This window comes from Engystomops pustulosus, chromosome 8 (genome assembly GCF_040894005.1).
Source record: "Engystomops pustulosus chromosome 8, aEngPut4.maternal, whole genome shotgun sequence".
NCBI lineage: Eukaryota > Metazoa > Chordata > Amphibia > Anura > Leptodactylidae > Engystomops > Engystomops pustulosus.
In genome coordinates, this window is record NC_092418.1 from 62414593 (window position 1) to 62438508 (window position 23916).

The 23916-nt window shown below is 41.3% G+C and overlaps 1 protein-coding gene across 2 annotated transcripts in view; it reads right to left on the reverse strand.

The window, feature by feature from the left end:
- Nucleotides 1-12407: 12407 nt before the first annotated feature.
- The window catches only part of CFAP410 (cilia and flagella associated protein 410), an 86290-nt gene continuing 74781 nt past the window's right edge, over nt 12408-23916 (reverse strand). For both annotated transcript variants that reach the window (XM_072120989.1, XM_072120990.1), the window contains 2 exons: nt 20930-21026; nt 12408-12924 (listed from right to left, as the gene is read on the reverse strand). In XM_072120989.1, the coding sequence (XP_071977090.1) occupies nt 12796-12924; nt 20930-21026 (226 nt within the window). In that variant the 3' untranslated portion in view covers nt 12408-12795. The remainder of the gene's footprint in view (nt 12925-20929; nt 21027-23916) is intronic.

Consider the following 23916-nt stretch of genomic DNA (forward strand, 5'->3'; position numbering starts at 1 on the left):
CCACACTATTTGTTTTGTAACTTGTGGACCTCCCGATGCACTGCCTTATGCCCCGATTCAAAGCTCGCTTCGCTCACCAACATAGGCTGCCCCCTCTCTGACCTGTCTAGCCCTTTAGCTTTTTCTTTATCCTCCTGCCCCAATCCTACTTTAAATACTCCGCCACCCCTGCTGAGATCTTCTCCGTCAGCACAGCAGCCTCCCTTCCATTTAGGTGCAAGTTAAATGTGAAAAAGCAGCTTGTACCCCAATGAAAAGTCAGCACTGTGCTACGCATTGGTTGTATGCTACCCCACTGAGACTGAGGTAAGTAAGGAAGTCGCTAAATAACACTATATGGATGGATCTGAAGGTGTATGTGAAAGCTGTAGGTAAATTTGAGAAACAGTGGGGTAAGTGGCTTGACTGTTCGGGGTGGTCTCAGAGGAATTGCTACGGAGCTGGATACGAGTCCGACCAGGGGGACTAATAGGGGTGTAAGTTGAAAATAAGAAGGTGCGGGTTGTAAGATGGTGGAAGTGTGCTGGAAGAGCTATAAGGATAGGTGAAATTGGCCAAATCACATAGGGAGGGTGAGGAATTGGGGGGGGGGTTGAACATGTTGCTTTAATTGTTTCTGGTAAAATACTTGATTGTGATATTGTCACAATGTGAAGCTGTAACTTCTTCTGTGGTATAAGCATCAATAAAGTGTTGTTTGATTTAAAAATAAAGAAGTCAGCCCTGTGCTCTAGGAACCTAAATCTGGTGGTCCTTTCCTTAAGTAAATTCTTTAAGATTGTTATTCCGACTCCTCCAACTATAATCTATTCTGATGTTGATTTAATGGGGGGCACTCCGGGGGGGGGGGGGACTCTGCCGCGCTTGTCATGGGGGGGGGGGTGTAACCTGCTGCGCGTGTCATCAGGGGGGGGCACACTGCTGGACATTTTATTAGAGAGTAGCTGCTGTATTTCCCACCCTAGGCTTATATTCGACAAAATACCTTTTCTCTCATTTTGTCATCCTCTGTTTTATACCACTAGGGCTCTCCTAATGCATCTTAACATGTTCAAAGAATTTTTGTCAAATTTGGCTTCTAAAATGTAAACATTCCATTTCCCATTCTGTGCCCTACAGCATTTTATATGGAGATGTGGGGAAATTCTACTCTAAGAAGATATAGTTTTACACATTTTTTCATTTTTTATCCCTTGTAGCTTACAAAAATTTTGGGGTAAAAGTGACTTTTTGGGACATAATTGAATAAAAAACCTGTTGGTGAAAATACACAAATTAAAACTTGAGCTAAATTCTCAAAAGGGGGCACTTTCCAAAACGGTGTCTCCTGTTGGGGCTATCCTCTGTTTTGGTACCCCGCAGGCTCTCTAAATGCATCCTGAAAGATGAAAACTTATTTAGCCATATTTGTTCTCCAAAACAATGCTCTTTCCCTTCCACCAGTGTACAGTGACAGAATAGGTATTGGCATACTCAAGAGGAATTGCACTAAACATTGAAAATTGCATTTTCCTTTTTAACCCATTGCGAAGGAGCAAATTATAGCGCTCAATGAATATATTGTTAGAAAAATTATATTTCTGTAATTTCATTTCCATTTATTTATCACCCTCAAAAAAAGCCCATAGAATTAACAAACTTCCCAAAGGTTGTTTTGAATATTTTCAGTGGTGCAGTTTCTGAAATGGTGTAACTTGTGGGGAGTTCTGTCATATAGGCCTTATAAAGTTTTGAAATTGAAAAACGATGCCAAGTTAAAGCAGACATATGGAAAATATTAGTTATCAAATTATTTTGGTGATATGATATATGATAACTTTCTAAAATTTTAAAATTCAGGATTTGAAAAATAGGTAACTACATACCAGTAATTTTCTTTCCCTGAACCACAGCACCACCACAGGAGAGAGGGGTCCGCCCCTGGGGACAGGAAATCCAGCCCATAAATTTCCGTACCTCCATCTCCAATGCAGTATTTTTTTCCAGAGATCTGTTGAGACTTCCAACATGAGGTTAGTTTCACCACTCCCACATGACACCTAGTGAATAACCGTCACCAAAGCATGAATTCTAAATACACCACAGTGTAACAAACAAAAGGGAAGGAATATAAGCATTGCTGTCGTGGTTAAGGGAGAAAAAATTACATAATTACTTATTACCACCTCACCACAACAGCACCACTGGAGGGACTAAAACAGAAGAGCACCACTTAGGGAGGTTTGTATGTTTGTACCTATTCTTTTTCTCCTCCTGCTGGCAGCAAACCTTTGTCTCTGTCCACTATTGTTTCAACAGACAAACTGGTTCAGCAGTCACCACTCAGAAGTACCCGATCTTACCTATGTGTGCAAAACCTGAGCAGAGGGTGAGCTGGGGTTATATAGCCTGTACCTGATTACTGCCAGGTGATGCAGAGCTGCAGCCATGAGATATGTGTTTGTATTTCTTACTTTGGTTACTTTGTGTATATTGTAAACGCCCCTTTATTTTTTTGTGTAATATACTGTATTGTGATGTTTTATATATTATTTATGTAAGAAATGTATCTTGTGATGGTTGTTGTTAAAGATGCAACCCAGGGGCATATCCCTTTAAGACTCTAGGGAAATAGTTGGGTATTTAATGACACCTGTGTGCACATAGATTGTCTCTAGGTCAAAGTGTCTGATCTGACCACAGGGGAGCTGCTTGTTCCAAGGTACAGTAGCTGCAACTTGACCACTGAATTTTTGTTCTTGCTATGTTCTGTTAATTTTATTTTTGTGCAAATAAATGCAAGCTTTTTCTTTGGATCTGAAGCCTGAGTAAAGATTTCTTTTTTTTTTAACGAACAGAAGACCCCACATTTCAACAGGAGGGACAAGAGAGAAAAGGACTCTGCGTCTGAAAGAGAGCTCCTGCGCTCTAGCCACGTCTAACCAGTAATGTTTTAAAAAAAGTATGTGTAGAAGACCAAGTGACTGCACGAAAAATTTTGTCTATGGAAACTTCTCTAAATTCTGTCCAGGAGGTAGCTACTACCCTTGTAGAGTGGGCCCTTAACCCCCAAGATGGGTACATCAGCAGCGGAATAAGCTGAGGAAATTGCTTATCTAATCCACCTATCATATTAGAGGATGCTTTTCTCCCTTTATTACTACCCCCATACAGAACAAACAGATTGTCCGACTTTCTCCATGAGGGCATTCTTTCTAAATACCGGTACATTAAAAGAGCTCTTCTAACATTTAAACAGTGGAACAGAAGGAGGGAAGGACTATCTCTTGAGACCGATGGAAGTCAGACGCAACCTTGGAAGGAAAGCAGGATCAGTAAGCAGAATCCTATTGTCAAAGATCCTCGTGTATGGGGCACTACTGGATAAGGCCGACAGCTGTCCAACATGTCTAGTTGATATAGCCAATAACAAAATTACTTTAAGCATTAAGGTTCTGATAGATAACTCCTCAATCAGTTCAAAGGGGTGGCCTATGAATGCTTTTACAACTATGGATAGATCTCAAGGAGGGACAATATACCTTTTAATTGGAGTAAGTCAGGAGATTGCTTTAAAGAACCTGACAATCCAAGGATGAGAGGCTAAAGGCTTGTCAAAAAGCTGAAACCTGTACTTTTGACGTAGCTGGCTTCAGACCCTTATCTATTCCCTGCTGTAAAAAAAATCCAAAAACTTTGCTATACTAGGATTTTCTAGATCTAGATTTGGGTCCTGACAAAATGTAAAGAAGACCTAAAATGTACCTTAGATGTTATGGCTTTTCTACTATTTTGTAATGTAGAAATTACCTTGTTAGATAGACCTTTCCTAGAAAGAATTATCCCAAATCTTGTGGAGTAGAGGCCAGTCTGTCATCCACAGAGCAACAGGCTTCATCTGACGTCCTGGCTCTTGAAAGGATATCTGGAAGGGGAAGAGGAAAATCATAAGTGTCTAAGGCACTTATGTAGAAAGTCCTCTAGATATGGAACAAATAGGCCCTGCCCTAGACGAATATAAAATGCCATCTCAGAAATCAGCTGTGTGAAAACTTTTGGGGGCAATTGCTACCCCAAAGTGCATTTCTCTGAATTGCAGATGCATCATCGACCCTTCCAAAGTCACGGCCACCCTCAGAAACCTTTGGTAAGCTGGATGGATCGGTACATGATAATCTGACAATTCTATTATTGCCATGTAACTGTTGACTTTAGAGTTTCCATCTTGAAACTTTCCACAAACAGGTACCTGTTTAACGGTCTTAAATTCATTATTATTCACAGAGATCCATCTGGTTTCTTGATATGGAATAATGTGGAATAGAAAACTCGACCCCTTTCTTGGGATGGAACCTCTGCCAACACCGCTTTCTAAAGTAGATTATTTACTTTGGCTTCTAGAGCCAATTGTGCAGTTCTATTTGACATTGTCATTGTCCTGAAACGTGGTGGTGGTGGGGGTTAAGAAAGGAAGCTTTAGACCCTTCTGTATGATGTTCAACATCCAGCTGTTGTTGGAGATATTCTTCCATTCAAAACACCAGCAAAAATATTTGACAGTTAAAAGATATAAGTTTATTATAGTCTTCTAAAAGAGTACCTAACGTACTAAAGGCTCACACATAATAATAGTAAACAAACATAAACGCACCAAGCCTCTGCACCCTAGCGAATAAATCCTAACATGAATGACAGATCGGGTAAATCAACATCCATATAAGTTATCAGAAAATAAATGAACATACCTCAAAAGCTGGCATATGGTAAGTCAAATTGATAACATACCCTGAGGGGGCATTTCCACACCTCATGTAGCCAATCTGAGAGGGCCTAGGACGGGAGGGGGTTCCTTCTCTGTTTGTCATGGACCAGTGGGGACGGTGTGAGATGTTGTCTAAACTCACCCTATACCCCAAAAGACGCCTGCCCTTACAAGGGCAGTCCCAAAAACGCGGTCCCTTATCCTAAATCAATCAACACACCTCCCTGACGCGTTTCCACAATCAAGTTTCATCAGAGGGAGAATACAGACAAATGGCCCGAAAAGATAATGGAAACACTCAATTTAGTCTTCAGGTATAGTGCCTCCAACATGATGCCCCGAAAGTATCGTAATGCTTACCACAAAGGTCCGTGGTTCGATAGAAGTGAGGTATTAGGTGGGGAGGGAGTGCCCTCTCCCACCAGCAGTGCCTCGTGTTCACACCGCGTGACTTGGCGTGTGACGCCTTACCAAAGTGTGAGCCGAGTTTAAAAGTAGCCGGCCCGGCCCCCCCCCGTGACGTCTCCGTTCACGGTGGACTTACCGATAGGTCACCAGTAACTTCTTCACGTGCTTACTCCTAGTTGCCGTCCGTGACGCACTAGTTCCCGAACCGGAAGTGTCACACATCACTTCCGGGGTAGCCGCCGGAGAATATCTTAGAGGGTTGCCTAGCAACCCCGGAAGCGGCGCCTGCGTGTCTGGATCGCGGGTGCGCTGCGCGGCTCTTAAAGTGTATGGCAGAACTTGCCATATCAAACCGGGCACAGATAACAGAGGGCCAGGAGCTGCCTAAATTTATTATTGGCAGATTTAGCGGCTAAAGTGTCCAGATTAGTAATTAGAATTAGAAATGAGTTAACAGTAATTCATTTAGGACAAATTATCGATGTCCCGGTATGACAAGGCGTTGTTAATATTGTTGTGTTTTATTAGAGGAGTTATTTAGATAAAACATGCATATTGCATCTGTATATTGAGACTGCCAGGTGCCACTGTATTCAATAGGTAGATCCACCTTGCCTCTCTTTGTAGGACCCTCCGGTCCCAGTCACCTCCTCTCTGGAGGGGGGGTACTAGCTCTATCCCTGTAAATTGTATTGCTGAGGCTTGTCCGTTGTGTACCAGATGTATATGGCGTGCAATAGGGGTATCTCAGTTATTTTCAATGTCGCCCAGGTGATCCCCGATCCTCCTTCGGAACTCTTGGATGGTTTTTCCTATGTATTCAAGTCCACACACACATGTCACTTTGTAGATGACCCCCTTCGACCTACAGTTAATGAAGTCCCTAATGGTGTATGTCTTATTGTTGTTCCTTCCAAAGAAGGTTTTGCCCGTCTTCAGGTATGGGCATGCTATGCAGCCACTGCATTTAAAGCATCCACATATTTTGCGATCAAGCCATGTTCCACTCTGAGTGGGGGCCTTGTAGTGGCTATGCACCACTCTGTCCCGAATTGATCTGCCCCTTCTGAAGGTGATGGCAGGTCTGTCTCCAATGACATCTCTTAGATCCGGGTCCATACATAAGATGGGCCAATGTTTTGTCAGAACTTCTTTGGCCCGATCTGCCCCATTATCAAAAGTGGCAATCATTCTTATTGGTCGCTTTGTATCCCCCTTCCCGTCTGTTTTCGTGGTCAGGAGGTCCTGTCTTGTCTTATTGGATGCATACTGATATGCCATCCGAAGGCAATGGTCTGGGTACCCTCTCTCCTTAAACCTACTCCTTAGATCATCCGCAAAAAACTTAAAATCCTTGTTATTGCTACAATTTCGTTTCATCCTAAGATATTGGCCTTTAGGAATGCCTCTACACAGCGCCCTTGGGTGATTACTTTCCCATCTTAATAGGGCGTTTATGGAGGATGGCTTATGATATACTGAAGTTTGTAGACTCCCCCTAGTGTCCTTTTTGATCATAACATCCAGAAATGGTAATTCATCCGGATGGATCTCACAGGTAAAACGAAGTCCAATGTCATTATTGTCTAATCCCTTTACAAAGTGGCCTACACCGTCCTTACCCCCAACTAACACTAATAGAGAGGTTGAAAATGACCTGTCATCTACAGATACTGATGTATCAGAAACAGAAAGCAGAGGTAGGGGTAAAAGGGGTGGGTCCAGACCAAGAGGGGCAGCGAGAGGAAGAGGCAGGTCTAACACATACGGACAACCCTCCCAATAACATTTTTTAGAGACTGCCTACCCTCTGAGGAACCACAATCCTCCTCAGAATCCCAGATAATAAATTTGTCATCAAGACCACTCACGACAGAAGAGGTGGCTGTCCTTAAGAAGGGGCTAAACTTTGTACCGACAACCGACTTTGACTCATTCACTTTGACTAAGGACCTACATATATTTGCCAGAAGACTTGGGTGGCACAAATTCTTTAAACGAAAGGACGATAAAATAAAAGTTCAGACCTGGGTATCCCTAGAGAGATGCTGGATGAAGTCAGATTACTGCAAAGTTTAGAGGATGACTCTTATCAAAGGGGCAGAGGACCCTTCACCTCCCTTAGAGGAACTAGCACGATGATGCCCCCAAAATCGGACGTCTCGTGTATAGAGATCTTTGTAAATCTGGTTGAGAAAGACCTGAGGACATTGACTACCAACAAGAGACCATTCAACCTTTCCAAGCAAGACATCAATGCTCTAAGGACCCTTGAAAGAGACTCTGGAGTCATAATAAAACCCTCGGATAAGGGTGGAAACATTGTGGTCCTTGATAGTGCTTGGACTTGTTGAAAGACAATGCAGGCTACGAAGTCTTGACACAAAACCCGACAATGACATATAGAAAAGAACTTGAGGACATACTGAAGAACGCATTGAGGAATGAGTTGATCTCGGAGTCCGAGTATAAATTTCTTCTCCCCACATTCACAACAATAGCGACGTTTTACACCTTACCAAAGATACATAAGGGTGTAACCCCCTTAAAAGGAAGACCCATCGTATCCGGTGTAAACTCACTGTGCCAAAATACTGGGGTATATATCGACAAGATTTTAAGACCATTTGTCTTGTCTTTACCTTCTTATATAAGAGATACCACTGATCTACTGAGACACCTAGAAAAGATCCAAATAGACAACGGGGTACAGCTTGCAAGTATCGATGTGGAGGCGCTTTACTCCTCGATCCCGCATAATAAAGGAATAGAGGCAGTTGAATCTTTTCTTTCCACTAGGGGCAGACAATTTGGTCCACATAATACCCTTGTAGTGGAACTTTTACAATTTTCCCTCACACATAATTTCTTTTTGTTTGACAGGAAATTCTACCACCAGCTCAGGGGCACTGCAATGGGGAGCCCATCCGCCCCCACCTACACAAATTTGCTCCTGGGCTGGTGGGAGAATACGATTATTTTTGGAGACTCCCCTCCGAGAGATTTGGATAAAGTGGAACTCTTCCTTTGATATATCGATGATATATTTGTACTACGGAGGGGAGACAAGGAGTCTTTCCGCACATTTGTAAAGGGATTTGACAATAATGACATTGGACTTCGTTTTACCCGTGAGATCCATCCGGATGAATTACCTTTTCTGGATGTTATGATCAAAAAGGACACTAGGGGGAGTCTTCAGTATATCATAAGCCATCCTCCACAAACGCCCTACTACAATGGGAAAGTAATCACCCAAGGGCGCTGTGTAGAGGCATTCCTGAAGGCCAATATCTTATATTTTGCGGATGATCTAAGGAGTAGGTTTAAGGAGAGAGGGTACCCAGACCATTGCCTTCTGACGGCATATCAGTATGCATCCAATAAGACAAGACAGGACCTCCTGACCACGAAAACAGACGGGAAGGGGGATACAAAGCGACCAATAAGAATGATTGCCACTTTTGATAATGGGGATCAAAGATCGGGCCAAAGAAGTTCTGACAAAACATTGGCCCATCTTATGTATGGACCCGGATCTAAGAGATGTCATTGGAGACAGACCTGCCATCACCTTCAGAAGGGGCAGATCAATTTGGGACAGAGTGGTGCATAGCCACTACAAGGCCCCCACTCAGAGTGGAACATGGCTTGATCGCAAAATATGTGGATGCTTTAAATGCAGTGGCTGCATAGCATGCCCATACCTGAAGACGGGCAAAACCTTCTTTGGAAGGAACAACAATAAGACATCCACCATTAGGGACTTCATTAACTGTAGGTCGAAGGGGGTCATCTACAAAGCGACATGTTTATGTGGACTTGAATACATATACCATACCATCTAAGAGTTCCGAAGGAGGATCGGGGATCAACTGGGCGACATTGAAAATAACCGAGATACCCCTATCGCACGCCATATACATCTGGTACACAACGGACAAGCCTCAGCAATACAATTTACAGGGATAGAGCTAGTACCCCCCCCCCCCTCCAGAGAGGAGGTGACTGGGACCGGAGGGTCCTACAAAGAGAGGCATGGTGGATCTACCTATTGAATATGGTGGCACCTGGCGGTCTCAATATACAGATGCAATATGCATGTTTTATCTAAATAACTCCTTTAATAAAACACAACAATAATAACAACTCCTTGTCATACTGGGACATCGATAATTTGTCCTAAATGAATTACGGTTAACTCATTTCTAATAACTAATGATTATGACAGTGTAACAGTGTAAGACGATCGTGCTACCTTTCTGATGTAACCTTGCACTTATTTGTTTACTAATCTGGACACTTTAGCCGCTTAATCTGCCAATAATATACTTAGGCAGCTCCTGGCCCGCTGTTATCTGTGCCCGTGTTGATATGGCAAGTCCTGCCATACACTTTAAGAGCCGCGCAGCGCACCCGCGATGCAGACACGCAGGCGCCGCTTCCGGGGTTGCTAGGCAACCCTCTAAGATATTCTCCGGCCGCTACCCCGGAAGTGATGTGTGACTCTTCCGGTTCGGGAACTAGTGCATCACGGATGGCAACTAGGAGGGGCCGGCTACTTTTAAACTCGGCTCACATGCCAAGCCACCCGGTGTGAACACGAGGCACTGCTGGTGGGAGAGGGCACTCCCTCCCCACCTAATACCTCACTTCTATCGAACCATGGACCTTTGTGGTAAGCATTACGATACTTACGGGGCATCATGTTGGAGGCACTATACCTGAAGACTAAATTGAGTGTTTCCATTATCTTTTAGGGCCATTTGTCTGTATTCTCACTCTGATGAAACTTGATTGTGGAAACGCGTCAGGGAGGTGTGTTGATTGATTTAGGACAAGGGACAGCGTTTTTGGGACTGCCCTTGTAAGGGTGGGAGTCTTTTGGGGTATAGGGTGAGTTTAGACAACATCTCACACCGTCCCCACTGGTCCATGACAAACAGAGGAGGGACCCCCTCCCGTCCTAGGCCCTCTCAGATTGGCTACATGAGGTGTGGAAATGCCCCCTCAGGGTATGTTATCAATTTGACTTACCATATGCCAGCTTTTGAGGTATGTTCATTTATTTTCTGATAACTTATATGGATGTTGATTTACCCGATCTGTCATTCATGTTAGGATTTATTTGCACTAGGGTGCAGAGGCTTGGTGCGTTTATGTTTGTTTACTATTATTATGTGTGAGCCTTTAGTACGTTAGGTACTCTTTTAGAAGACTATAATAAACTTATATCTTTTAACTGTCAAATATTTTTGCTGGTGTTTTGAATGTACTCGTTGACAGAATAACCCATGTAAATAATTTCCTGCTATTTGTTATATTCTTCCATTCCTAGAAAAAATGCTAGATTCTGCCCCCCACCAGACTTTTGGCGTCATTGTGAACTGCTTTTCCGGAGGGATCCGGCGGATTGTTAAACAGGAATCCCATAGGCCAGTGATGGCTAACCTTTTAGAGCCTGAGTGCCCAAACTTTAACCAAAAGCACAGCTATTTAAGCAGTAATTTATTTCTCCTTGTTCTTTGACAACTTTCAATCGTTCAGCATCCTAAGGACACCAACTCAGTTGAAAGGAGGAGGGCAAATTCGCCTATCATTGTAGGAAGATTCAGCATGAAGATTTTTTGAGTCCTGTCTGGTGAACTTCATGCTGGGGTGATGGCCTGGGTGCCCACAGAGAGGGCTCCAAGTGCCGCCTCTGGCACCTGTGCCATAGGTTCGCCACCACTGCCATAGGCTTTTTCGAGGACTTTCAGCCCCCTTATTTCTTATCCCGGTAATTTTGGGAAGAAGAAAAAAAAAAACAATCTTTTTTGGGGAAGAAAGGACCGATTCTTGAATTCCTGACATGCTGGAAATCCTTTTTTTCTGTCCAAAGCCTTCTCTAAGATTTTGTCTAGTGTAGTCCCAAACAGATATTCCCATTCGCACGGGAGGGCACACAGACAACTTTTTGGAGCCTAATCTTCGTTCCAGCTTTTTAGCCATTTGACCCTTCTAGCTGAATTACATAAAGCCAACGATCTTGCCGAGATTCTTAAGACATCCATGGAAGCCTTACATACGGCAGAGCTTCCAAATGAGGAGAGATCTAGCCGCACAGGTAGCTGCAATATTAGGCTTGAATGCCGCTGACAAAACATCCCACGATCTTTTTAAGAGACCATCTGCCTTCATGTCCATCTGGTGTTTTTTTTTTTAAAGCTCCTGGAACATCAAAAGGTAACGCCGACTTCTTAGATATCTTTGAAATAGCCACATCAATTTTTGATGAATTGTCCCAAAATTCTGTCTCCTTTTCATCTAATGGGTATTTTCTCTTGACAGCTTTTAGAAAAAAAAACATTTTTTCAGACTTTTTCCATTCCACTTTGATTAACGAGGAAATGTTCTTATGCAAGGGAAAAACTCCTCTCTATTTCTCACCCAGACCCTGGAACATCACGTCCTGGAATTAACGGTGCTCTCTTTGTTCCTCAATTTCCATAGTTGGTTTAACTAGATAGTCTGCATCCTCCACAGGGTCTCTTCCTGCATCCACTTTTTCTGATAAAAAGCTACCCAGAAGACACACCTTAGTCATTCTCTGAATCCGACACATACGCAGTAGAAGTATTGGGAAAGGGAAAGCTAGGTGGCTTTTTTGAAACTATTTTTATAGAGATATAGACCACATCTCTTATAAAGGTACGCATAGACTCAAACATAGCTAAAGATTCTCATGCAATTAATTCCTGTACACATGATTTACATGTATATTTTTGGTCTGAGGGAGGAAGGGCCATCCCACAATTTCTACAGGTTTTATTTTTAGACTTTGTAGTCGCTTTTTTTAGCAGTATCTTCCTCTCTCTGAAATTACAAAAACATAGAAGAAGCCATATTAACAAAAAACACCCGTTATAAAAGTCGGGAAAGACTGTACTCACCGCTACCACATATCACCTTGTATGTCACACCATATGTGCAACGCCAAAATCCACCGGATTTCTTTTATCCGGGGGCAAGGGGCTGAATAGCTATACAATGGGTAGAGGCTGTGAGCAATTCATTTCCGATCATAGTCTTATACTCGAGTCAATGGGTTTCCCCAGTTTTTTGTGTTAACATTAGGTACCTCGGCTTATACTCAGGTCGGCTTATACTCAAGTATATAAATGGTAATAACATTTTGCCTTATTGTACAAGTTTATTTAAATACTTCAAGTGTGGATAAACTTTCTTGCAGAAGGAATATATTCTATCACACTGAACATCAATGTGATGATGATGACTAAGCAATAAGCCTAGCAGTACATCCTTTAATAAATTCTTTTTTAACTTGAAACATTGGTGTTTAAAAGTATACATCAAATATTTTCCAGAAACACAGGCATTTCATGGTATATATTTTCCTATCATGCATGAAATGTTTAACAAAAAGCAAAATGATATGCACTTACACAGTGCTTTACATAATCTTACTTTACTTTGCAATCTCTGGCTTTCATCAAAGTAGTTTAATGCAAAGCTAATTTTGCTTTATTTCTTCATCTACAAGTTAAGCATTCATCAAGATCTATGCATGGACTGATTGGGGACTAGATTGCAGTTTTCAACTGGAATGGTAAAGTTCCCAGCATGCATCGGTTTCTTAGTTGCTTTTAGCTCTCTTGTTGGAACGTTTTCCTCTGTAATTGGTGAATCCGGTTCTCTGCAGTCCTCTGAACAATCTCCAAGCCTTCAGTGTCCAGGTCTTTAAGAAGCAGCAATACTGCATTCAGGACATTGCTCTAAAACCACAGAAGTAAATAAAATGTTAAAGGGAACCTTTCACCAGAAGGCTATATTTCAGTGGGGACAGGTTCCAATAAATACTCTAATAAGACATGGTCTTATCATACCTTAGTGGTCTATAGTTCTTTAGTAATAAACGCAAGTAAAGTTCACCTGGCATCCTGCCAGCAAGTCCTTATGACATCCTGGGGGAGGCTCCATTTCAAAAAGTAATGTGTGCTTCCTAATTGGCATATTTCTCACATCCTACTTTTTCATCCCCTTCATGACGTCAGTCAGCTCACCACACAAGCATACCTTTTATCCCACTGTCATGCACAGTGAGTGGCAAGGTGGCTCACTGCGCAAGCATCCCGTCACTGTGCAGTGTAACTAAGCAGAGCAGAAGTACAAAAACGGCATTGTTACAATGTATAGGGACAGGACACATGCACAGTGAGCTGAGAGGCGCCCCGAGACAGGGACGAGTATGACTGCTGCTAGAAGAAAAAATAAAGGTGAATAATTTTTTTTGTATGTGGACCCTGTGAGTTGGCTACTATGTGGGGTTGAGCACTGTGAATTGGATACTATTGGTGGGGGAGATAGGGGGCTGTAACTTGTCTACTAAGGGGCAGTAGTGCGTAGTAAGACAGACAATGTGAATTGGCTACTTTGTGGGGGCACTGACTACTGACTACTGTGTGGGGTGTTATAACTGTATTAGCTAAGCATGACAACATTGACTTTTTGGACACTGTGGCCCAGATTTATTAAAATTTTTGTGCCAGGTTTCTGTCTGACTTTGCACTAGAAAGAATGTGCAAACAGCTTGCACATATATTTATAAAGTGTTGTGTCGCAGCTGCATTGTGCATTAAACTTTTTTTTTTACTATTTTTAGACCATCTGGGCTACTTTAATCCTAGATGGTCTGACCGCTCCTACCATATGCTGCAATACACAGTATTACATACTATTTACATAATATTCATCACAATGAGCCACTGGCTCATTGTAACAAATCTCCAGAAGCCATGCAGCCTCAAGTCTCAAAAAGATATGCAACAAATCCCACCTCTTTATCCGGTTCACACTCTGCATCCGATATATCAGATGCTGAGCGCGGTGACTTAGCTCAAGATCTGAGCCAAACCGGCATCGGGAAACACAGCCGGCACCCCATATAGCCGGCACCCCAGTGTTACACCTGCGATCGGTGTGAGCTCCGATCGCGGGTGTATAACCCGTTAAATGCCGCTGTCAGCGTGACCGCAGCACCTAACATGCCTCTCGGGGATTTTCTCCCACCATCGACCCCCCCTGCTTGTAGCAGGATCACATGTAAGTGCCTGAATCTAACATTGCGCCTAAACTGCGCCAAAATTGCGCCTAAACTGTGTTAAAGTAAAGTGATTAATAAGAGGCAGAAAATATACTTATCACAGATGGTTGTAGCTTGTGATAATTCTGGAAAACAGTGCGCCAGAATTTAGGCGCAATTACTACACTTAGGCGCACAAAAGTGATAAATGTGGCCCTTTATCTCTTATTCCCTTTTATTTTGTGATAGTTATTTTTTGTTGGGAAAATTGACTGATACGATGAACATTCAATCCTCTTCACCTAATGTGACTACACCGCGACCAGAACATGTCCTAAAAGTTATATGTAACACCAAAAGCACACACATGTCCTGGAATAAAGTTTTTATTTCCCATCATCCTCCATTATTTACACCTATGTTATGACTTTCTCACTCTCATTCTTATGAAGCGAGGAGGGTTCTGTTATTGTGCAGCTAATACATTGCGCACAAATCTAAAAGTGACTTTTATTATCTCATTAGAGAGGTTTATGGATATATAGTTATTTATTTGGGTTACTATTGTGTAAGGAACAGACAATGTTACATCTGTGTGAATTTTTGAAGTTCCCTTTGCTGCATATTTTGGTGAATATATTGGTGTGGGGTATGTATGATCTCCTCACATCTTACTGTTTTAGGAAAGTAGATTTTCTTTATATAAGTATCTGGATTTGTACATATTTTAGAGGAAATTTTGAATGTTAATTGCCAAATGCATCGCCTGGTTGTCTGCTTTCAAAATTATATAGGTTTTATGGCGCCTTTACTTTTTATTCTGTTTTACTGATATATTTTGCAGGTTGTGACTGTCTAAAAATTTGTAGCTGAAAAGCAGATATCTAGCTATTACAGTGTTAGTGATAGTATGTGGATTTATTTATGTGAACATATCAATAGGGCACATTTGTGAACTCTACAAATGTCCATGTATTACATTTAGGAGATGTGAAGGTAAACATTTTCTGTTTGGATCAAATCTTTTGCCATCAAAGTCAAATTTTAAGTATTTTTAATAAAATGTTTCAATTTGAAGCAGAATTGCATGAAGGCGCCTATGTCTATAAACTCTTTAATGCAATTTTGAAAATGGGGCAAGTGTCTGCTTTCAGAAAATATCAGTCCCTCTCCCCAATGGGCCTCACAGTCTAATCAACCTACCAGTAATTTTTTGGAGTGTGGGAGGAAACCGGAGGACCCAGGAGGAAACCCATACAGACACAGAGAACATACAAAATCTTTGCAGATGTTGACCAGCGCTGCAAGGTTGTAGTGCTTATCACAGAGCCACCATGCTGCCCATAAATCTCCCTATCATTTATCTATCTCCTATAAAATTCTCCCATATTACAGTTTGCTTTACCATACTAAAGGGAGCCTCTTGCTGACTGTGACTGGTCATAAAATTGTTTTATTTTGGGGCCCCACTTTTAGTTTTGCCCAGGGCCCCACTTTGTGTAGAACCGGCCCTGAACAGTATTATCATGAACAAGCAATCAGATGATTGCTTGTTCATGTCCCATGGTGGAAAAAGTGAAAAAGTATATGTTTTGGGGCTTTTGTGCATTTTTATTGATTTATTACTTTAAAGAGACATATAACTAAAAAAAAAGTCTAAATCATAACCCAAACCCCACATATATAGTATCACCGCGTCCGTAACAACCCGTAGAATAACAGGAAATAATTACTGAACCCACACGATAAACACGGTAAAAAAAAAACTGTTATAAACCCTATAAACATATGTACTCCAGAATAATGCTGGTGCAAAGTACATGTCCTGCATAAAACAAGCCATGAACCAGCTCCATAGCCAAAAAGTAACAGTGTTATGCCACTTGGAAGACGGCAATACAAAAATAGATAGATACCGTATATACTCGTGTATAAGCCGAGTTTTTCGGTATACTCGTTTCGGCTTATACTCATGTATATACAGTAGTTTTTTCCCCACATTAGGGTTTTCTTTGACAAATTTACTAAAACTTAAGAAAATATATTCAAGTCTGGTATCCCCGTAATCATATCGACCCATAAAATGGTGGGTTTCCTCTTTTTACCTTTTGGAAATGTGTAAATTTTAGGGCTAAATGAACGTATAACCGGCACAATTTGACCATTCTAAGTTTCACCTCCATTTTGATTCAATTACTATGAAGATCTCAAGGGGTTAATAATCTTCGTAAAAGCTGTTTCTGATAGCTTGAGGGGTGCAGATTTTAAAATGGGTTGGTTATATAGGGGGTTTTAATATTAAATATGTAAAATGTCATACAAAACTGTATTTATCCCCAAAATAGTCTATTCTGAAAATCCGGAAAATCGCTATTCGATTTGTAAGCCGCGTGACATCAAAATAAATTATCCAGACATTTCAAAAATTATAAAAATATTAAGTAGACAAATGGGAAATGTTATTCAGAAATTTATTTCAGCATTTATTTAGGTGGTAAATCTATCTGCCTGAAAACGCTATGATTTCGAATTTGAAAAAGGCAAATTTTACAAAAAAATCATCATATTTTCTTTTTCTTTGTAAATAAACGCAAAACTTATCAGCCAACATGTACCACTAAAATGAAGTACAACATGTGAGGAAAAAACAATCTCAGAATCGTTTAGATAAGTAACAGTGTTCAAATGTCATAACCATATAAAGCGACGCAGGTCAGAATCCCCAAAAAATCGGGCTGAGCCTCAAACCTTTAACGCCGAAGCCACTTTTCACTTTCCTGACATGGCCCATTTTTCAAATCTGACATGTGTCACTATAAGTGGTTATAAATTTGGAAGGCTTTAACATATCCAAGTGATTTTGAAATTGGTTTCTCATGAAACATGGCACTTCATGTTAGTTAAAAAATTTTGGTGGTATGTTTTGCATTTATTCATGAGAAAATCAGATATTTGGTGAAAATGTGGAAAAATTCTCAATTTTCAAAATTCAAAATGTTCTACTTTTTCCACACAGTCATAACAGCAAAAAACTTAACTAACATTCACTGAATGTCTACTTTATGTCTCCGTGGGTTTTTATACATACTCTCATTTTTGTAAGATGTTATGGGGCTTTGAACGTCAGGTGCAATTTTTCACATTTTCATAAAAAACGCAAAATCCTGCTATTGAGGGACCTGCTCAGGTTACAAGTCACTTTGAGAGGCCTAAATAAAAGTAAAACCCCCATAAATTACCCCATTATAGAAACTACAACTTATTGAAGCTTGTTAACCCTTTAAATGTTTTACAGGGGTAAAAACAAAATTGGATGCAATTTCGAAATTAAATTTATTTTGGCTAAATGAATGTGTTTTTCATAAAATATACAAATTCTCAATGGATAAAATACCAATACACTCCACAAAGTTTGATACCCAATCTCTCCCGAGTATAGATATCACCCATATGTGGTGGTAACCTTCTGTATGGGCACAGGCCAGGGCATTGAAGGGAAGCTGCGCCATTCAGAGCAGATTATGCATTGTCACTGGCTATACAATCTTTATTTTTTGGCAATTTGGACATGTAAGGGCTTATTTTTTGCGACATGAGATGCCCATTACAAATATTTCATTATAGTGGGTCTGTAGCTTTTTTATGAGATTTTATTGACTCTTTAATGTATGGAGGAAAAGAAAATTGTCAATTTTTTTTTTTGTATCTTTTTGGGGTCGTACACCATACTATCTTTATTCATTCTATAGATCACTACGATTATGGTGATGCCTCATTTGTATAGTTTTTTTTTTTATATATTTTTACAATATTACTGTAAAAAACTAATGTAAAGAAAATCTCATTTGTTTTTGCATCACCATCTTTTCAGAGATTTAACTTTAAAATTTTTTGTTGAAAGAGCTGGTTTAGGGCTTATTTCTTACGTGTTGAGATGTTCTTTTCAGTGGTACCATTTTGGAGCACATAACTTTTTGGAGTATTTTTGTGAAGGGATTTTATGAAAAATGTACATTTTTGGCAAGTTTTTCGGGGGGGGTTTCACGGCGTTCACCGTACGGGTCCAATAATGTTTCTGACTTATTGTACAGATTGTTAAGGACGCGGCGATGTCAAATATGTGGGGGGTTATGGTAATTTTCAGGGTTTTTTAACTTTATTAGATGTGTATAGGGAATGTTTGTGTTTAGGTGACTTTAACTTTATTTAATTAATTCTTTTTATTAAAAAACTGTGTTTATTTAGTGTTTTTAACTTTTCTTCTTTACTTTTACAGGTTGGCTTGAACAAGCGATCCTCTGATCGCTTGTTCAAGCTATTCTTCACCTAATACAGTGTAATACAGATGTATTACACTGTATTATCTGACACACTGAGCATGCTGTGCCAGAAGGCAGGACCCAGCAACGGAAGAAGATCGAGCAGCCCCGGGGCAGTTCCCGGGGCTGCGATCAGAGCCTCGGACCCCCTTACCCCCGGTAAGCGCCGCACGTGATGGGGGTTAACACCCGCGATCAAAGAGATCTCCGATCGCGGGTGTTAGAGGGGAGGAGGGGGGGGGGGGTGTCAGCTATCATATATAGCCGACACCCGCCGGTGGCAGAAGCATGACATAGTAATACTTCATGCTGCAGGAACGCACGTCCCGCCATGCAGTAATACTACGTCAGAAGTCGGGAAGGGGTTAAGCTACAAAATGGCTGTGACCTTAAGGGGTTATGAAGAGGGCTCACCTCGTGAGCCCTCTTCATTCAGCCTAAACACCTCTGCACCGTACATGTACAGCGCAGATCATGAAGTCGTTAAAGTGTTTTTCTTCACAAATCAATAGCTCTTGGGATGTAGAACAACTTAGTCTATTATTTTTTCTTTGCCGTACCCTTCAGTTTAGTACAAGCACTGAAGTAGCTTGCTGTTACTTGCTCCTGCATTTAAAGAAAGCTGCCAGGCTAGACACAATATGGATCATGTATGTCCAAAATGCAGTGTTCAGTAGAATTATATGTAGGAATCATACTGGATTTACTGTGTTTAAGTGATAAGACAAGATATCATGGCAACTGTGGACAGTGAATTGGACTCAATTTCAGGGCAACACAAATAGGTTAGTGGTGAGATTTTTGTCAAACACTTTCACAACATAAAATGTCATAACTTTGGAAAGAAAAGGGTGTGCAGTATAAAATAGGAATTGTTCTGTTTGTTAATAGAGGGGGATTGCGTAGAATTATTAGAATTTGCTAAAAGCATTATAACTTTGGAGTTATGTTTTAATTTTGTTTCTGTGCAAGAAGTTTCGTTGGAATACTATTTTTATGCACTAAACATCACTTCAATATTCTAGAACATTGGGAAGGACACTATGTCTTTACAGCGCAGGGCTGGGATGGTTTTACATACTATACCACATCACAAACATAAGATGGAAAATACAAGGGGAGGGCACAAGTTTTGCCAGTAAAGGGCCATGAAATTCTCATAATTTGAAATTTTATCCTCCTCCTGGTCAGTACAAATCTCTTTATTTTTAACCCTTTCAGTACCGATGGTCATTGATGCCAGAAAGACCAGGTACATTTTTTGACATTCTGCTATGCACCACTTTAACCCCTTAACGCCGCAGCCCTTTTTCGCTTTTGCGTTTTCATTTTTCACTCCCCACCTTCAAAAATCTATAACTTTTTATTTTTCCATGTGCAGAGCTGTGTTATGGCTTATTTTCTGCGTAACAAATTGCACTTCAAAATGGTGGCATTTAATATTCCATGCCATGTACTGGAAAGCGGGAAAAAAATTCCAAATTCAGTGAAATTGGTACAAAAACGCTTTATGCCGTATTCTTGTGGGCTTGCATTTCAAGGAATTCACTGTACGCCCCAAATGACATGTCTACTTTATTCTTTGGGTCGGTATGATTTTTGGGGGATTTTGCCTAATAACTTTTCTATACTTTGGTGTACAGAGCTGTGGGTGGTGTAGTTTTTTTGAAGATTTTGATGTCGTTTAAAATGTTATCATTTTTATGACTGTGCGACCTTCTGATCACTTTTTATAGAATTTTAATTTTTTTTTTAAATGGCAAAAAAGTGCCACCGACTTTGAGCGCGATTTTCCGTTACGGGGTTACACGCAGTGAAAAACAGTTATCATACTTTTATAGACCGGGCATTTTCGGTCTGAGGTCACGGGGAGTGACTATCCTCAGAAAGATGGCGGCGCCGTATAATTCCAGTGTTATATTAAAAAGAAGAATCTACCCTTTAAGAGGTTGCACAACAAAATCGGAGATATCTATTCAAATTTATAAACGGCACTAAAAAATCAACTATTTTAGTGCAACTTTAAGGGTGAATGTCTCTGGCTCTGTTAAGCATCTGTACACAATCGATATATCATATAGTGGAGATGCTCCCATTTAATTTGACACCAGAATTGTGTTGCTAGATGCCAGGGTTCAGGAGATATAGCCATTTGAAGTTGGCTATTGTCTTGACGTAAAAAACGTCCTTTCTGCCATCTGTCACAGTCAAAGCTGCCGTAAAATTACAAAGGTACTGAAGGGGTTAACTTTAATTCTAAATTCACATAAGGACATGAAGTTGCACTGCACAAAAATGTGTTTGTCTCACACTCTGCACTTATGCAATCAGATAAGGGTTGCTTTAAAAATGCATAAGGGTGACTGCAAATTGAAATACCTTTCTCTTTCTGTCTACAGAGGGCTCCAATGGTGAAGAGAATGACGAAAACTTGTCCCTTGGAAGTGGTTTCATACCTAGTTGTTCACGTATCTTACTAAAACAAAATTAAAACGGTAAATTAAAAAATGTATACCAAAAAAAGCTGAAAACATTGATTATTATTGTAAGCACATTTTAATAATTCAGAAAATAATACAAAATGATTGCACATTCACTTTTCAAATGTCAATATAGCATAATTGAGTACCGTATATACTGAAGTATAAGCCATTCCTAGTATAAGCCGAGGTACCCAATTTTGATACAAAAACTCATTGACTCAAGTATAAGTCTAGGGAGGGAAATGTTCTGGTCTCAGACTCTACCCAGTATTTAGCCCGCTGTGCCCCGGGATACAGCCAGCAGCCCGCTGTGCCCCGGGATACAGCCAGCAGCCCGCTGTGCCCCGGGATACAGCCAGCAGCCCGCTGTGCCCCGGGATACAGCCAGCAGCCCGCTGTGCCCCGGGATACAGCCAGCAGCCCGCTGTGCCCCGGGATACAGCCAGCAGCCCGCTGTGCCCCGGGATACAGCCAGCAGCCCGCTGTGCCCCGGGATACAGCCAGCAGCCCGCTGTGCCCCGGGATACAGCCAGCAGCCCGCTGTGCCCCGGGATACAGCCAGCAGCCCGCTGTGCCCCGGGATACAGCCAGCAGCCCGCTGTGCCCCGGGATACAGCCAGCAGCTCGCTGTGCCCCGGGATACAGCCAGCAGCCCGCTGTTCCCCGGGATACAGCCAGCAGCCCCCTGGCTGTACAGCCTATACTGTATTTTGGCAGTGTACACACAATGATGTCAGCAAGCGACCAATGTCATGGTGCGTGCTACGTCATGGCAGGAACACAGAACCGGAGCATCACTGAAGAAAGAAGAGTACCTGGGGGAGGGGGGTTTATAGACTCGAGTATAAGCAAAGTTAGGTTTGGCTTGGCTTATACTGCTTATACCGCATGGACATGTAGCTTTGTATATGACCCCTTGGGAAAAACAGTTTATGAAGTCTTTTAACATCCTGGCGAGGTGTTTGTGATTAGAGACCTCCCAACCCAACCATTTGATGCAATCCCTTTGTTTTTGATCCAACCACATGCCCGGTAACTTAGGGGGTACAAAATGACTATGCATTAGTCCCTTAAGGATGGTCCACGTTTGAGCGCAGTGAGGGGGCGGGGCCCAACCGTATTTTTTTAAATCATCATACATCAACAAAATGAACCAGTGTTGTGGTAAAATCTTTCTGGTCTAGTACTGACTGGTCTAGTACTGAAAATGGTGTATGCCCAGATCTCCCTAAAGTCCATTTCAAGCATATTTTGCAACCCAGTCTCCTTTGTAGTGAAATCTTCTTCAAGGTTAACCCTATCCTCCTCAAGCAGTGGCTGCATAAAAAGAAGGTGGCTAGCCGTGGCTTCTTGCTCCCACTTTGGTAATCAGACCCATACTTCTGCACCTGGTGCCCGGTGCAAGAGTGATCCCGAGACACCTAGGTATGATTTTATATTTAACACCTTGCCGACCGAGGACTAACTATATAGTCCTAGTGCCGCAAAGAGTGTATGGAGAGAGCCAACAACCGCCTGTCACTGCTAAATGCCTTGTCAAATGCCTACCTCCATCTTGGATGGCCGATCGCCGCCCCCCCCCCCCCCCCGGAAGCATCATCAGAGGGAGTCGATCGGTTGCTATGGCAGCCTAGAGTCTCATTGAGACAATTTACACCGAAAACAAGCCCAAACAGAGCTCTGTACATGGAAAAATCAAAAAGTTACAGAATTTTTTAAGTTGGGGAGTGAAAAATGAAAATGCAAAAATGAAAAAGGGCCATGTCCCTAAGGGGTTAATATAATTTTCTAGGCTTTGCACCTCCCACCAGGTGGTGCACTGATCCTTGTAGATTTTTAAATATTCTTTAAACGCCGTCTGGTACTTGCATATTGTTTTATCAGAAAAAAATTTAATTTACCCCTGACGACCATTCTTGTCTAATAATGCCAGTGGTTGAAAAGCCAGCCATATCACAAATGTAAACTCAAAATCTATTTTTTTTTGTTGCATCTATTTTATTGTCCCTTTGAGGAATCCATTCAAGTGGGAGGTGAGAAGTGGGGTGTCTTTTAGAGTTCAGTACAAGGTACTGTCTTTAAGGGCGGGAGACATAAGGTGGCGGGGGGGGGGGGGGCAGGGACAGTAAGTTGTTATATCCATTGAATACTCTTCCCTGGCTTCAGCACTAACTGTATAATATTGGTGACCACAAACCAGATGTATGAAGCAAATCTGATAAGGCAAAAGCTATTCTAATCAGACCAAATGCTTATTGCTGTGAGTAATTTACTATTTGTTGAGTTTTCTTTTGAGCGTTGGGTTTTATATGGTGTATGTGTATCTATATACAGGCGGTCCCCTACTTAAGAACACCTGACTTACATACGACCCCAAGTTACAAACGGACCTCTGGATGTTGGTAATTTGCTGTACTTTAGTCCTAGGCTACAATAAACAGCTATAACAGTTATTAAAGGTGTCTGTAATTAAGATTTATTGTTTATCCTGGTTTTTATGACAACCCAACATTTTTAAAATACAACTGTCACAGACACCAAAAAAAACTTTGACTGGGGTTACAATTATAAAGTATATGGTTCCGACTTACATATAAACTCAACTTAAGAACAAACCTACAGACCCTATCTTCTATGTAATCCGGGGACTGCCTGTAGGTACTTTTTAATGCATAGTTAATAAAGGTCATGCTTTAGCTTTTATATATCATTGCTGGTGCTATAACTGAATAACTAGTAAGAAGATGCAGCATAGGCAGTCCCATACTTAAGGACAATTTTCACTGAGGCAAAAAAAAAAATTTGTCTGGATCTACAATTATAAAATATACAGTTTTAACTTACAGACAAAATCAACTTAAGGACAAACCTCTGGAACCTATC